Below are 14517 nucleotides of genomic sequence, written 5' to 3' on the forward strand. Positions count from 1 at the left end.
TTGAAACCTGACCACAATAATGTCAATGTTCTGTGCTGAATGACCAAAAAGTGGACTATAAGATCACACAATGCTGGATGATAAGAAACTATTAATGTTTTGTGTGGAGGGATATTGCGAAAAAAATAGATTTACTTAAATAGCTACTGTAAATTCAAGAATTATTGTGAGGGTTTATATTTGCAAAAATTGCAACACAGTTGTAAACGCAATAATTTAAACTCCCATTTAGAAATATTTTATATGAATTAAACTGATCTCAAAATCGTAAAAAATTAAAATCTCATTTTAGTCTTAAATGACAAAAATCCAATAATAAATGCACGCAATAATTTCTGAATTTACAGCACTAGTATGTTCAGCCTTATATTAGAGTTTTTCATTGATTTCAAATGGTAAATAATAGTGTTTCAAGAAAGTATTCTATAATTCATAAATAAACATATATTGATACTCACATTATCTACTTTGTTGTTTAAAGGTTTAGTTTTGAACAGTTAAAGAACAATATGTTGAATTAACATTTCCAAAGAAAAAAGATATTCAATTAAAAAGATTCATCATTCAACAATTTACTACCAAATAGAATACATTGTAACATACACATTACTGTATATTTATATCTATATATTTATGATTTGAATCCCATGGGATATTAATTTGTCCCATGGGATATTAATTTGTCCCATGGGATATTAAAAATCCCATGGGATAATTATAGTCCCATGGGAATTTTTTTGTCCCATGGGACAACAAATATCCCATGGGACTACAATTATCCCATGGGACCAAAAAAAATCCCATGGTATTTAACCAAAATCCCATGGGATAATGGTAAATCCCATGGGATTTTTCCCTGTCCCATGGGATATTGAAAATCCCATGTTTTTATAAATCAAATAGCAAAATAAATATAATAGTAACAGTAGAAAACTAATGAAATTATTGAATCCCATGTAATTCCGCACATTTTGGTTATATACATGACACTGTAGCTCTTATTTGAGGCGGCGGCGGATTTGCAAATGAGTGTTTTGCAAATTAAAAGTGTCCAGTGTTTTTTCTTCATTTTTCCTTAATTACTGATAGACGAGAATTTTTTTTGCAGTTATAAAAATCAAATACAGTATTGGGTTTAAATTTTTTAGACATCATGAGTTTTACCAAGCTTGAACAGAAGCTTCTTTATTAACACGAACTAGTATCTTAGAAACATCTTGATTAAGTTCTACTGTTCAGCATTTTACTTATAAAAAAGACTTTTGATACAGCCTAGGTTAATAATACATGCTGGAAATTCAGAAGACTTTTACAGAAACATGTCTATAATCAAGAGATACTGTACCATTTACAGTATTACTTTGATTTTCCAAATGTTTTATTTTTGACTTATAAATTTACCAGTAGTGAACACTAAGGAACATTATGTTGTTTTTTAAATTTTAAAAAATGGATTAAAAACTTGAGATAACAACATGGAATTTAACAAAACTAAGACCGAAGCTTTCTCATCATCCGATAACACTTCCTTTAATAGGAAAACTTGTTTCCCGATAAAATGATTTAATTGTTCGGTAAATTCATTTCTAATTTGCATTATCTAAATGCTATTGAAATTTGAAGAAGAAAAAATTGTCATAATTCATGCATTAAAGTTGAAAAATAGATAATGAACTAATTATGTTGAATTTTTAGTACAGTGATGTACATGGTTTTGGTTGTTCTTTTCATGTTCGCTTTGTTACTGTGTCACAACATTTGTCTATACATTGTGAGCTCGCGTCATAGGTCAAATTTGTTTCGAGGAGGAATGTCGTGCACTGGACATCAAATACAGCTTAACATGAGCAACACGCAGTGTTCTCCCCAGGATTTTTGGATAGCACCAGGGTAACGCGTGACGAAATGAATTTTACAATATTTTGTGTCACGTTGCGTCGCTTATTTTTTTCTTGTAAGTTTTTGTCATTACCTTTTTGCCTTTGTTTTGTTTACTGTGGTACTGTGTTGTATGGACTTTGGGTCAGAAAATTATTGGTAGAAAAAGTAAATCAATAAACAGTTTGTATACTTTAATATCTTTGAAAAATAAATAATAGAAAGCACAATTAGTCCTTAAACTAAAGTCACTTCTTATATTTTGATCAAGCCATTTTGTCCTGATACTTGTAGTTACACTACACATTCCCCATGTTAGATTTCACAATAACAATGAAATTTGAACAGAACCTTCAGTAAATTAAAAACTATTTTCCATAGTTTAAGACCTGATTGTTTTAAACAACAACAAAATTATTTTTGTAGTTAATACTTTGTTACAGACATATGGAGCTGAATGGAGCACTTTCTTTATATTTATCTATACACTAGTCCATATCTAGCTAAAGTCCTGAATGAGGTTATGTTACATTTCAAATGATAATTGGCAGTCATATTAGGCTTTTCAGCCCTGACATTGTCTAATTAATTAGTGAAGAAAAAACTCCCCATTTAATATAATATGTCTGTGCATCAATAAAAGTATGATTCTCCAAAATAATATGCAAAACATTTTTGTTGGTATGTTCTAATAAAGTTTTTATCCTTAATGTAATATTCTAATATAATTTTGCATTCAATTTGTACTTTATTTTTATTTTCAATGAGAAATTATATTTGAGGAGCATTTATTTGTAATAAGCAAAATCAGGGGAAGTAACTCCACCAGGCAAATTATTTTGACTAAAGACTGGCGTAATAGAGTTCATTAACAGATGTCTGCTTGTCCCTCACAAGTCTGTTATTAAAATTGTGATCTCTTAATCAATTAAAACACAAAAGAATTATGTACATCGATTAAAGATCATTAAATCCAATCATCAAGGTTAACCTCAAAAGGTAAATCGATCACGTGGTGTAAACAATCTACCTGTCAGAACTGGATTAAACTAGTTAGAACTGGTCAATTTTCATCTGAAATTTAAAACCTCACGGAAAGTTGAACTTTACCAATTTACGATCGATTTTTTTTACCGAAAACTTTAGCACCACGGAGAAAAATTATACATCGCGGCAAGAACGATACCACCGCGGTAGAACATTATACATCGCGGGCCCGTGGTCCTTTAAGGGCCTGGGGAGAACACTGACACGACGGGTGTCACACGTGGATCGGATCTGCTTACCCTTCCGGAGCACATGAGATCACCCCTAGTTTTTATGCAGTTAAGCTGCATTATGCGAGCACCCTAGATTTGTGTTCTACCCAATAAATCCTGAAATACTTGCCATTGTTATTATCTAGCTTGTTACTATGTTATATATAACTAATTGAACACTTTTTTAATACTTTTTATTCTGAATTACAAAAAAAATGACCAGAAAACCCTTAAATGATCGTCGATTTATCCAAAAGTTTTAAAGTTACACATAGGAAGTAGTGCTTATTAAGAATCCTTGTGTAGTTCATTATGACTTGTGCTTTTAGCTAAGATGTCAAAGAACAATTGTATGAAATATTTAATCGCCGAAAATCTCTTAAGACAAGCAGTTTAGATTTCCCAAATGACAAAAGTCGTAGGAATATTGTTTGTCATCAATACGTAGTACAACTACGTCAGTAGTCTATTATATAATAAGTTCAACTGTTCATGCTGTTGGCGGCAATTTCAAATTAGAAAAAGAAATTTTCGTAGCTTTTCAATTTGGAGGCAGGTGTGCAAATTAGCGGTGGTCCGAGGTCCGCGACCTTTCACTTTTGCAAGCGGAATTTCGACTAAGATAGTTGGTTTCTAGCTACGCCCGACGTAGTCGCTTTACATTTGAAAGAAAATAAGAAATTACTTTGCAAACCTTTTCACCATGTTCACCAAAGTCTCCAATTAAACGAGCTAAAAACTTATTTTTATCATTATTATTCGTGACGGTGATGTTCATTTTGTTCAACCGCTAGCTTTATACAGAAAATCGCCGACAAATATTGTATAAATTCGAGTAAAATCGTATCTGATTGACAAAAACAACATTGTAAACACATAACAATGGCGGCCGTGAAGGCAAAATTTTACAAAATCGGATCCGATTCCGGAAGCGGATAAGGGTAATTCCGGGTTTGACGATCATTTACAAAATAAATCCAAGCAGGTGAAAAAATACATCTATGCATGGTAAATGAATATAAACATTAGTATTGTAAACCAAAAGATATATGTAAAAGAAAGAAAAAGCAGAAAAATATTTTATTCAGAAACTAAAAATTACTTTTTGATAAATTTTAATTTAAAAATCCAATACAACGTGACAGCTGGGAACAGTATATCTAACAATATACATGTTCATGGTCACAGTCTAAATTTTCTTTATAAATGATAAATGATGATAATGCATGTGAGATGCTTTTAAAGTGTAAACATATTACTGCAATTTCGAGGGGTTATTTGTTTTTTTCTCAATTTTGAAGGGTCAATTAAAGTAGCTGAAAGTTTCATTCTTTATTTTCACAAATAATGCAACTATATTATATATACCTTAATGTAAGTAAATCATATGATATATAGGTGGCATTCTTTGGGCCACTCTACCCCCTCCTGTTTGATAACTTGGAAACGGTCGAGCTCCCCACCCCTAAACCATATGAGGGCAGATCCAGGATTTTAGGTTAGGAGGGGTGCAAACTTAAATTTTCGCCGAGCAGAGCGAGGCTAAAAAAAAAATTGAGGTAAAATTATCGGAATATTCTTTATTAAGCTGAGAACAACCCATGCTTCGCAAATTTAAGGGGGGTGCAAGCCCGCAACCCTCCCCCGTCTGAATCCGCCCCTGCATATATTCAAGTATAGGACAATATAATAAATAAAAAATGAAATATGGGGGAGTCCCTGGAGTTACCCCACCCCCTCTTGTTTGAGAACTTGGAAACGGTCGAGATCCACACCCCTTAACCATATATATTCATGTTTGTGACAATATGAAAAATCAAATGAAATATAGGAAGAGTCGCTAGGGGTCACCCCACCCCTCCTGTTTTAGAATTTAAGAATGGTCGAGATCCCCATCCCTAAACCATATATATTAATGTATGGGACAATATAACAAATCAGATGAAAGATAGGGGAGTCCCTGAGGTCACTGTTCACCCTCCTGTTTGAGAACTTGGAAATGGTCAAGATCCTTACCCCTAAACCATATATACTCATGTATGGGACAATATGACAAATCAAATGAAATATAAGGGAAGTCCCTGTGGTCATCCCAACCCTCCTGTTTGAGAACTTGGAAACGGTCAAGATCCCCACACCAAAACAATATATATTCATGTATGGATCAATATAACTAATTAAATGAAATATAGGGGGAGTCCTTTGGGTCACCCTACCCTTCCTGTTTGAGAACTTGGAAACCAATGAGATCCCCACCCCTAAACCATATATATTCATGTATGGGACAATATAACAAATAAAATGAAATGTAGGGGAAGTCCCTAGGGTCACCCTACCCCAAGTGGCGGATCCAGAAATTTTCATAAGTGGGGCCCACTGACTGACCTAAGAGGGGCCCGCTCCAGTCACGCTTCAGTGATTCCCTACATAAGCAACCAAATTTTTTCCCTAAAAGGGGGGCCGGGCCCCTGCCCCCTAAATCCTCTGCCTACCCCTACCTGTTTGAGAACTTAAAAATCGTTGAGATCCCCACCCCTAAATTATATATATTCATATGTATGGGACAAAATAACAAATCATTTACATTTACTATGGGCAAGTCAGTCAGACCTCATCTTTGATCCCTGTTGTAGTGAACATTTGTCTGATTCGTGTCTCTTAACTTTTGTACTATAGAACACAAACTCAGTTTTCTTTCCAGAGAAACCAGTCCATTCATACTATTACATGTTCATACTAAGTCAAATTGAACTTCTAGCAGTCAAATAAAACCAAGGTTAACTACCAAGTAGAACAACTGCAATCATTGGGAACTTGTACCACTGCAGACACACTATAAAAAATATACATTGATACATGGATTGCTTTTGAAACCTTGATAACATATAAATTATTTGCCTTAATAAATAAATCATTAGATAAACATGAATGTACTATATATGAATGTTTAATGTTGAGGCAACATTGCCACAGTTTTCATAATGACGGTTGCCTTGGTTTTTGGTTAACTGCCTTCAGCGCTTACAGCGCTTTGATTTTTGGTGGGGTTCGTATTGCTTAGTATTTAGTTTTTTATTTGGTGTCTTGAGTATTATTATTTGTCTGTTTGTCTTTTTTTCATTTTTAGCCATGGCGTTGTCATTGTATTTTTGATCTATGAGTTTGGCTGTCCCTCTGGTATCTTTTAAATGTGTGTTTTGTTTTGTTTTGTTTTGTTTTGTTTTGTTTTGTTTTGTTTTGTTTTGTTTTGTTTTGTTTTATTTGTATTTTATTTTATTTTATTCAGTACTTTGAAACATAAAGGGATGATTGTCTGCAACATCAGGTCAGAGGTACTTTAATTATATTTTGTTCCCATAAATTTGTTAATTCAACTGTTTCTTAAGTTAACAAATGATCTATTGTATTCCCTTAATGTATTGTATTTAATGTTATTGCTTGATTGTATTGCTTTGACACTTATGGGTGTATTTTTGCATAAAAGATTATAATGGCAACACAACACTCGCACAGATTTTGTAGCTTCTTGTTAAACTTTTGCTTTACAATAATCAAATCAGCTAGAAACTTGCAGAGGTGGGGATAACAACGGAGGAGAATGTTGTAATTGTAGCTTCTATATCAAGGGTCGGAAAGATAAAAACAAAAAAACAAAAAACAAAAAAACAAAAAAAAACTACAAGAATTTTACATTATGAATTTCTCGCATTTTATCCCAGTTTACCTACTTTCACAGAACCTACCTATTGGAAATATTTGCCAATTTGTTTTCGTCCCGAACAGATCTGATTATCCTTAATATGTTTAAAACTGCTATATTTGGTCGTGTTGTCTGTTGGTATACTCAAAGTTAATATAATTTATAAAACAATAAATTGGCCATTTTTTTTAATTTGGAGAGCATGTATTTTTTTTTATATTTACTTCACACGCTTCAATTTCATACACAATTCATTATTGAAATCAGAGACATGGAATTACATGCATAATAAAATTGAATTCAAGCGATGACTGTTTGTGTGGTGCACCCTGATTTTCACAAATGTGCTCTCCATAGTTTTAATTTGTTTATGGTGTAACACCACTAATTCAGGCCCGGCCAGAAAGCACATACCAGAAAGTAGTACATATTTAACACAAAATAGTTCCTACGCATGGACATAAGTTTCAATATATTTAGAATATTTTATTAATTTTGGTATCAAATGATAGCTGCATGACTGGTGATCATTGCAGAACAATTTTTGACTGATAAATTTGAATAATAAAAAAATGGCATGAAATTTAAAAAGGAGGGTACATTTTGCCTTTTTGTCAGATCGGAAGTACCTGTTTTGGTACATCCGCAGTTCCGGGAACCAGTTCTTTCTTATATGCAATGTAAGGTATGTTGATTTTTTCAGTACAGGACACCAGAAGGTGTTGCTTTGACATGCAATGATTGTCACTTTATTTGAACTTAAGATAAAAGAGCTGTGACCACTCGAAATTGAGGAATTTAACATAGAAAGCAATGGGGCCATTAATTAGTGGTGTACTTCCTTATTATCTTCCCTTTGCTTTTTGTTTTGAGACGAACGTCACGTAGATCAAGCTCAGCTGCTACAGTAGATTCTAGTAGATGTCGAAATGTCCAATTAAGATAATTTTATCTATCAAAGTCTACCACACTGTAAGTTTTTATGTTATCTCATTTTGATATCATAATTGCGTTATTCGCTGAACCGAGTTTAGTAATAATTTTGTATATCGTAATTTGTATGCCAAAAATACACATTCAAGACAGCGTCTGCTATGTTTGTTGATTACAAATCACACTCAGTGCTTTGAGGGTCTGGATGGGGTTTACAGAATAGAGAATTGATCCAAAAACCAAGAAAAGGTAATAATGAACCCAAAAATAAAGAATATCCAGAATAATGGGGTCAAAATATAATACACAGTGTAGATACTATTCTGTACGCTATCCGGAAGTCGCGATTTTCGAAGCGATGATTTTCAACTGGCTAACGGGACGGTTTTGCCTACGGTGACTTTTCTCATCATTTGTTTACTCCTATATCTATAAAGTGCTTTGAACATCTTCAAGGTATGTATAGCATCATAAATATGAGTACCTGTAACAAAAACATGCATTTGATTATAAAATATACGTGTGCATCTCACTAACTTGATAGAAAAAAGTGAAATCGATGGACTATTTTGCTCTCGTAGTACAGAGAAAATAATCTTTTATTGCAAATATTTGCATCAGTTTACAGTTAAATATATACTGTTTCAATATTCTTTTCGTATCTAAGCAGAATATTCGTATTTCCCATAAAAAATATGTTTTCCTTGAGGATCCCAAAATAAATGACTGTACGATCAGTCTAGAACTGACTGTATTCTAGAAGCGATTTCAGATTTTTTTACTGTATGGCCAGTCGTGATTTTGAAGGAAAAAACAACGGCAATTTGAAGGTATATACGTGTCTATGTGATACTATGAACTGTCCAGGGAACTATAACATGCAATTTCTTTCATCGGACAATACAAATATATTTCTGATGATTTTTGTAGACGGCAAATTTTGTGTTTTTGTTCCGTCAGCCTTATTTAAAATCAAATGCCTAAAAAGCAATACATGATTCTCTTGTGGACTTTGTTATAGTGTATCGTTGCAGTTATTTATTTAGCTATTACATTTTTAAAGACTATTTACACTGTCCGCCGGTGACCAATTGATGATAACATTTGATTAAAAATGGAGCAATTTCAGAAAACTTCAATAATTGGTTTAGGAGGTGTTGGAAATATCTGATGGGTGGCCCCATATAATTCAATGTTAAAGTCCGTATCTTATATAAAGAAACCCCATAAAAGTTTTTACTAAAATTCGAAATAGACGGTGCACAATACAGTCATTATCATTTTTGATAAGGAATCCGAGAAAGATTAATTAATAGTTATATATCAGTGACGGATCCAGAAAAAGGATATCCGGCCGTTTGAAACCCTTTTTTATCTATCAATGCATTTGTATGGGAACATATATGCGGAATCCTTTTTTCTCCTGGATTGGACCCCCTCTCCATTTAAAAATGGCTGGAACCCCCAGTGTATATTAAGTGAGGAGCTGCGCTTACAAAACCTACGAAACATATTGTACCGGTCCAACGGACGAACAGAAAGACGGACTTCATTATCACTATAAACCCTCGCTTTACAAAGTGGTGTACAATTGAGTGTCAAAGGGACAGCTCTACATCCAAAACAAAGTGAAGGAACTGTGATCAATTATAGGCTACAGTACGGCCTCGAATGTGTGTAAATACATGCATTTTTATATAACAATTAAATCTCTGTGTTTGTACAATTTTAAGTATAACGGATGACATTTCTGAAACTTATATATACAACAAACCTTCCTCTTATTTTAGCAACATTTAAACATCCTTATACTTAATGTAGTAAGTCGAGTACACCCTATCAAGCTAAAACATGTTTCATAAGTTTTCAGGATGTGAATTTATTGAAATATATTTGTATTATTTAGAAAAATGCCACCTACTAATGTATCGTAAATAACTTTGAAATCACCACTAGAATACAGTGAAACAAAGACTGATCATACAGTTTCAAAATATACAAGCGAGACTGATCGTACAGTGAGAAATTCAAAAAAGTGTAATTTTCTTATTTCTTGCTTCGAAGATCTGGTTGAAACTTTTACCACCTCTTGAAATATACTTCATTTAGTTAATTAAGTCTGGTGTTTACGTTGATTTGTACACTAAGAGGGTAAAAAGATTGTTTTTAGGTTCACCGACTGATTTTCCTTAGTGATGCACTTGAAAATATCTTGATTAAGAATAATGAATGTGCTGAATTTAATTCTAAACCATGTGAGAATATCAATTTCAGCTGAATTAATCATTAAGGAATGTCCAGATGATCAACTTACCGTTTAATTCAGTATACCCATCAAATTTAAAATGTGATCCAAAAAGTTCTCGCTTCGAAAATCGCGACTTCCGGATAGCGTACAGAATAGTATCTACACTGTGTATTGTGAATAATTGTGCCAATACTGATAACAGTTTTAAAAATTCTGATTATAAATTATATACAGAATAACGAAATCGTGGACTTTCTGCATATATAATTAATAATCGAAGTTTAAGATTCGTATTTAGACCTTCGGTATGGCAATTCATAAACATAAGTTGTTTTGTTCCAAACGTTAGCATTAGTATATTTTACAACTTCGTAAAGCATCAGCATCACAATCTTACAGGAGTTAAAATCCGACGTCTGTATGTAAGCTGGTTCTGTCCTAGTCCAAATAATTATGACACCTTGAAAGGCTATCTTTGACGCCTTTACGTCGCAGGAAGGCGTCAAAGCACAAATTTAAAATAGCCTTCCAAGACGTCATAATTATTTGGACTAGTTCTCTCTGTTCCCGTTTCGTTTGGTTTGTGGTTAAACCTTATTCCAGTCAATTCGAACTTGACTTATATATATAAACTGACAATTTCATAGCAACAAACGAAATGTCGTCGAACATCAGCTGTCTACAAATTAACTACATATAACTAGAGGCTCTAAAGAGCCTGTGTCGCATACCTTGGTCTATACATGAGCATATTCAACAACTGACACTCTCCAACATTGTAGAAAAGAATAGAATTCATGGCAAAAATCAGTTTGACTTGTTTAGTTTTTGCTTCAAACACAAAATAGGATAAATTTCCTTAAAATTACCAATTCAGGGGCAGCAACCCAACAACGTGTTGTCTGATGCGTCTGAAAATTTCAGCACAGATAGTTCTTTACCTGATGAACATTTTTACCCATGTCTAAATGCTTTAGTTTCACGGATATAAGCCAAAAACTGCATTTGACCCCCAAGTTCTATTTTTAACCATGACGGCCATCTTGGTTGATGGACAGGGTCATCAGATACAAAAAAGTAAAATCACAAAAATACTGAACTTAGAGGAAAATCAATTGGGAAAGTCCATAATCACATGGCAAAATCAAATAACAAAACGCATCAAAAACGATTTGATACAATAGTGCCAGTTGAGCTAAACATAAGACTGAGCAACATGCTGTTATGTTAAAACTGTAGTCCTATATTATATGACTTCGGAGTTTTTTATTGCTTTTTTTTACTTTCAATGTTATCAATGTAATCGGGTTTCAACATTGATAGTAAAAAAGAATTATCCGATAAAAAACGTTAAATGTAAATGATTTAAAACTCATAAGTCATATATTTTAATATAGGACTAGTTTACAAAAAAATGTATCTTTTTTCAGTTTGAGCCACCCGTTTTCCTGACAATTCGGAAAACTCGCTCCTTTAGTTACTAATGTATATTGAATGCCATAGGTCAATTCATTTACCAATCAATATGTGGCACTGGAGTACACGTGCATGGCTATGATTTGCACCTCAATTTAGCTTCCTAGCTATGAAATCAGGTTTAATTCACCAGTTTCTACTACGAAAAATGCCTGTACCAAGTAAGAAATATCACATTTGTCGTCCATTCGTTTGATGTGTTTGAGCTTTTGATTTTGCCATTTGATTAGGAACATTCCGTTTTGAACTTCGTCAGATTCAGTATTTATGTGGTTTTACTTTTTTGATATCCATACAGGATATATTTAATAACAGCCTTTTAAAAACAATCATATTATCATTCTAAGAGTCTACATTTTCCTAGGTAAAGTTGTATATAAGCGTAACAAATGAACGTTTACCGGACCCAGCTAAAAGTCACACTTGATCTAAGGATGGTTATATCTAAGTAATAAAAGGTTTGCTAATATTATATTTTTTTTTTATCTTATTTTCAGTTTTCTAATGGCTGCTGATGAGAAAATTGCAGATCAACTTAATACTTGGAGATATCCTGTGTTTACTGTTGGCCCAGAAGAAGAAGATCTCAAGCAAAGAATTTTACAGAATATATACCTTGTAAACATAAATATAACTGATAATGATTGGGATGAACATTGCTCTGCGGTTGATTCTGTTCTTGAGAAAATATTGCTAATATTAAAAAAATATGCTAATGAGGAATATGAAGGATTGATTATTCATGGTAGCCTAAAGCAAGGAAGTTCTAGAGAAGGACTGAAAGTCAATGATGCTCTAGAGTTTGACTGTTTAGTTCATTTTGAAATAGAAGGCATGCAGGCGACAAAATGTCCGGTCTTTGATTATTCTGGAGAGCTTATGCCTGAGTTCATTAAGTTACGTGTCGAAAACCCAGAATATTTGTTAAGAATCTATCCATGGTTGCTCCGCTGTAAGATTCTTACTATAGCAGAATTAAATGGTACAAATTGCTATATTAATACAAAAAATTTACAAGAAAAGGTGTTCAAGGCATTGATAGACAAAACTCGTGAACATATCTTTAATCGATTGCCGCCTGAAGATAGAATAATTTATACATATCGACGGTCTATTAAACCACCATCGTTCACGATACAAATAGGTTTAGACCGGGAAATATCATATGCTGGCGGTTTGTACACAAGAGTAACACTTGAAAGTGCCAAACTCCCGGGACAAAGGAAGACACAGACGTTAGACATTGATATTGTTCCTGCATTGTTATTGCGTAAGGACTACGTCCCCAATCCGTATACAGTGAATATTAGAAATGGCGAGAAGGAAATGACGTGCGCAGTTTATGGAGTGATGAAATGGGCACATAGACTGCTTGAATCTGAACTAACCATTGATCGTGTTTATATCTGGCGGGAATCTACATGTGGATATGAAAAACTTATCAGTGACGTTGGACGCAGAAATCCTAGTCAACGTTACGTGATGACAGCATGTCGTATCGTCAAATCTTATGTCACGGGGATAAAATCGAATCGTCGAGAAACAAATCAATTACATTGTGTAGCTGTTTCGTACTTCTTGAAAAATATATATTTTCATTGTATTGCTCTACTGACTGTACCAAGGAAGGCCAAATCACTTTCAGGAGTAAAAGAAGCACTCGGATATTTTCTGCAGTTTTTTGAATTATGCATAAAAAGTCGCAATCTTCCCCATTTTTTCTATGGTAATCCATGGGTTCATGTTATGATCCCTAATTGCACATTTGGAAGTAATAAGCCAGAAAAGAACCTATACGGAAGAATATGTAAGAATACATTCACGAATGCCGAAAGAGCTTTTCGAATCATGCTGCAAGATTTAAAAGGTTTGTATACAGAATTTGACTCATTGGATCCTGACCGTGTAGGGCCATTCAAAGAATTACTTGGTCTTACGCATGAATATCGAGTGCAAGAGAAAGCTATCATTAACTTTGAGGCTATTTCATCGTGTGCACTGTTTGTTTTGTGCGTTATTGTTTTTGGAATATTAGTAGCTTTACTAACACGTGACGCAACGGAGTCCTTATCTTAGTACACCATCAGTGCATTATTGTAAAATTGGAACTCATTCCTTCATATTTAAAAATACTTTTGTAATCTGTTCTAACTACGGAATTACATATTTACTTTTTGTCATTCTGTTAATTAGATGTTACATGTAATATATATATTTGGGGGAAAAAACTTGCATCTTATGTACTTCAGGCCATATACTCTTTACATACATTTTTTGTACATGATAGATGAAATTAAAATAATTTAAAAATTATTTTGATCCACATTTCATGTGTTAAATAAAAATTCTAGTCTATGAAATATCTTGAACTAGGGGCGGATTTAGGATATTTTTCAAAGGAGGCGTTATTTGATTTCACTTAATAAATATTGCCGGGCGTAGCGAGAGTCGAATATTTTTAGAAGATTTCATGCCAAAAAATTATATATATTTCCCAATCCAAGGTAGACGTACGCCCTCTAAGCCCCTGAATCCGCAAATGTAAGCCTGGAAAACTAGCTTTAATGACAATAAGAATGGGTACTTAAACAATTTTATTTGATAATTAACTATGTACGAATATAGAATGTAGACGGCAATGAGACAACTCTCTATAAGAGACAAAATGTCACAGAAATGAATAGCAATAGGTCACCCTACGGCCTTCAACAATGCGTCAATCATAGTAAGCTATAAAAGGTCCGAAATGACACTGTTTAATATAAAACAATTCAGACGAGAAAACTATATAACAGTCTTCCTTACTTGGGCACATACTGAATGCCGGTTACGGGATTACACTCGTTTGAAAGCACAAACCCTCCTCCTCACATTGGACAGTTTTGTGACAGTACAACATGAAAACAAACAATACACATTAGTTGAAAAAGGCTTAACCCATCAGATGGATACACATAAAAATACATTTAACAAAAGCACAGAGTGAATGGACGGGTACTTTTACGGGTACATTCACAGAACAG

The 14517-nt window shown here is 33.5% G+C and overlaps 1 protein-coding gene across 1 annotated transcript; it reads left to right on the forward strand.

Moving 5' to 3' along the window:
• Positions 1 to 7709: 7709 nt before the first annotated feature.
• Positions 7710 to 13713, forward strand: LOC143078146 (uncharacterized). The gene is made up of 2 exons (XM_076253106.1): positions 7710 to 7809; positions 11992 to 13713. The coding sequence occupies exon 2, from the start codon at positions 11999 to 12001 to the stop codon at positions 13568 to 13570; it is 1572 nt and encodes a 523-aa protein (XP_076109221.1). The 5' UTR covers positions 7710 to 7809; positions 11992 to 11998; the 3' UTR covers positions 13571 to 13713.
• The last annotated feature ends 804 nt before the right edge of the window (positions 13714 to 14517 follow it).

Source organism: Mytilus galloprovincialis, chromosome 6, assembly GCF_965363235.1.
Source record: "Mytilus galloprovincialis chromosome 6, xbMytGall1.hap1.1, whole genome shotgun sequence".
NCBI lineage: Eukaryota > Metazoa > Mollusca > Bivalvia > Mytilida > Mytilidae > Mytilus > Mytilus galloprovincialis.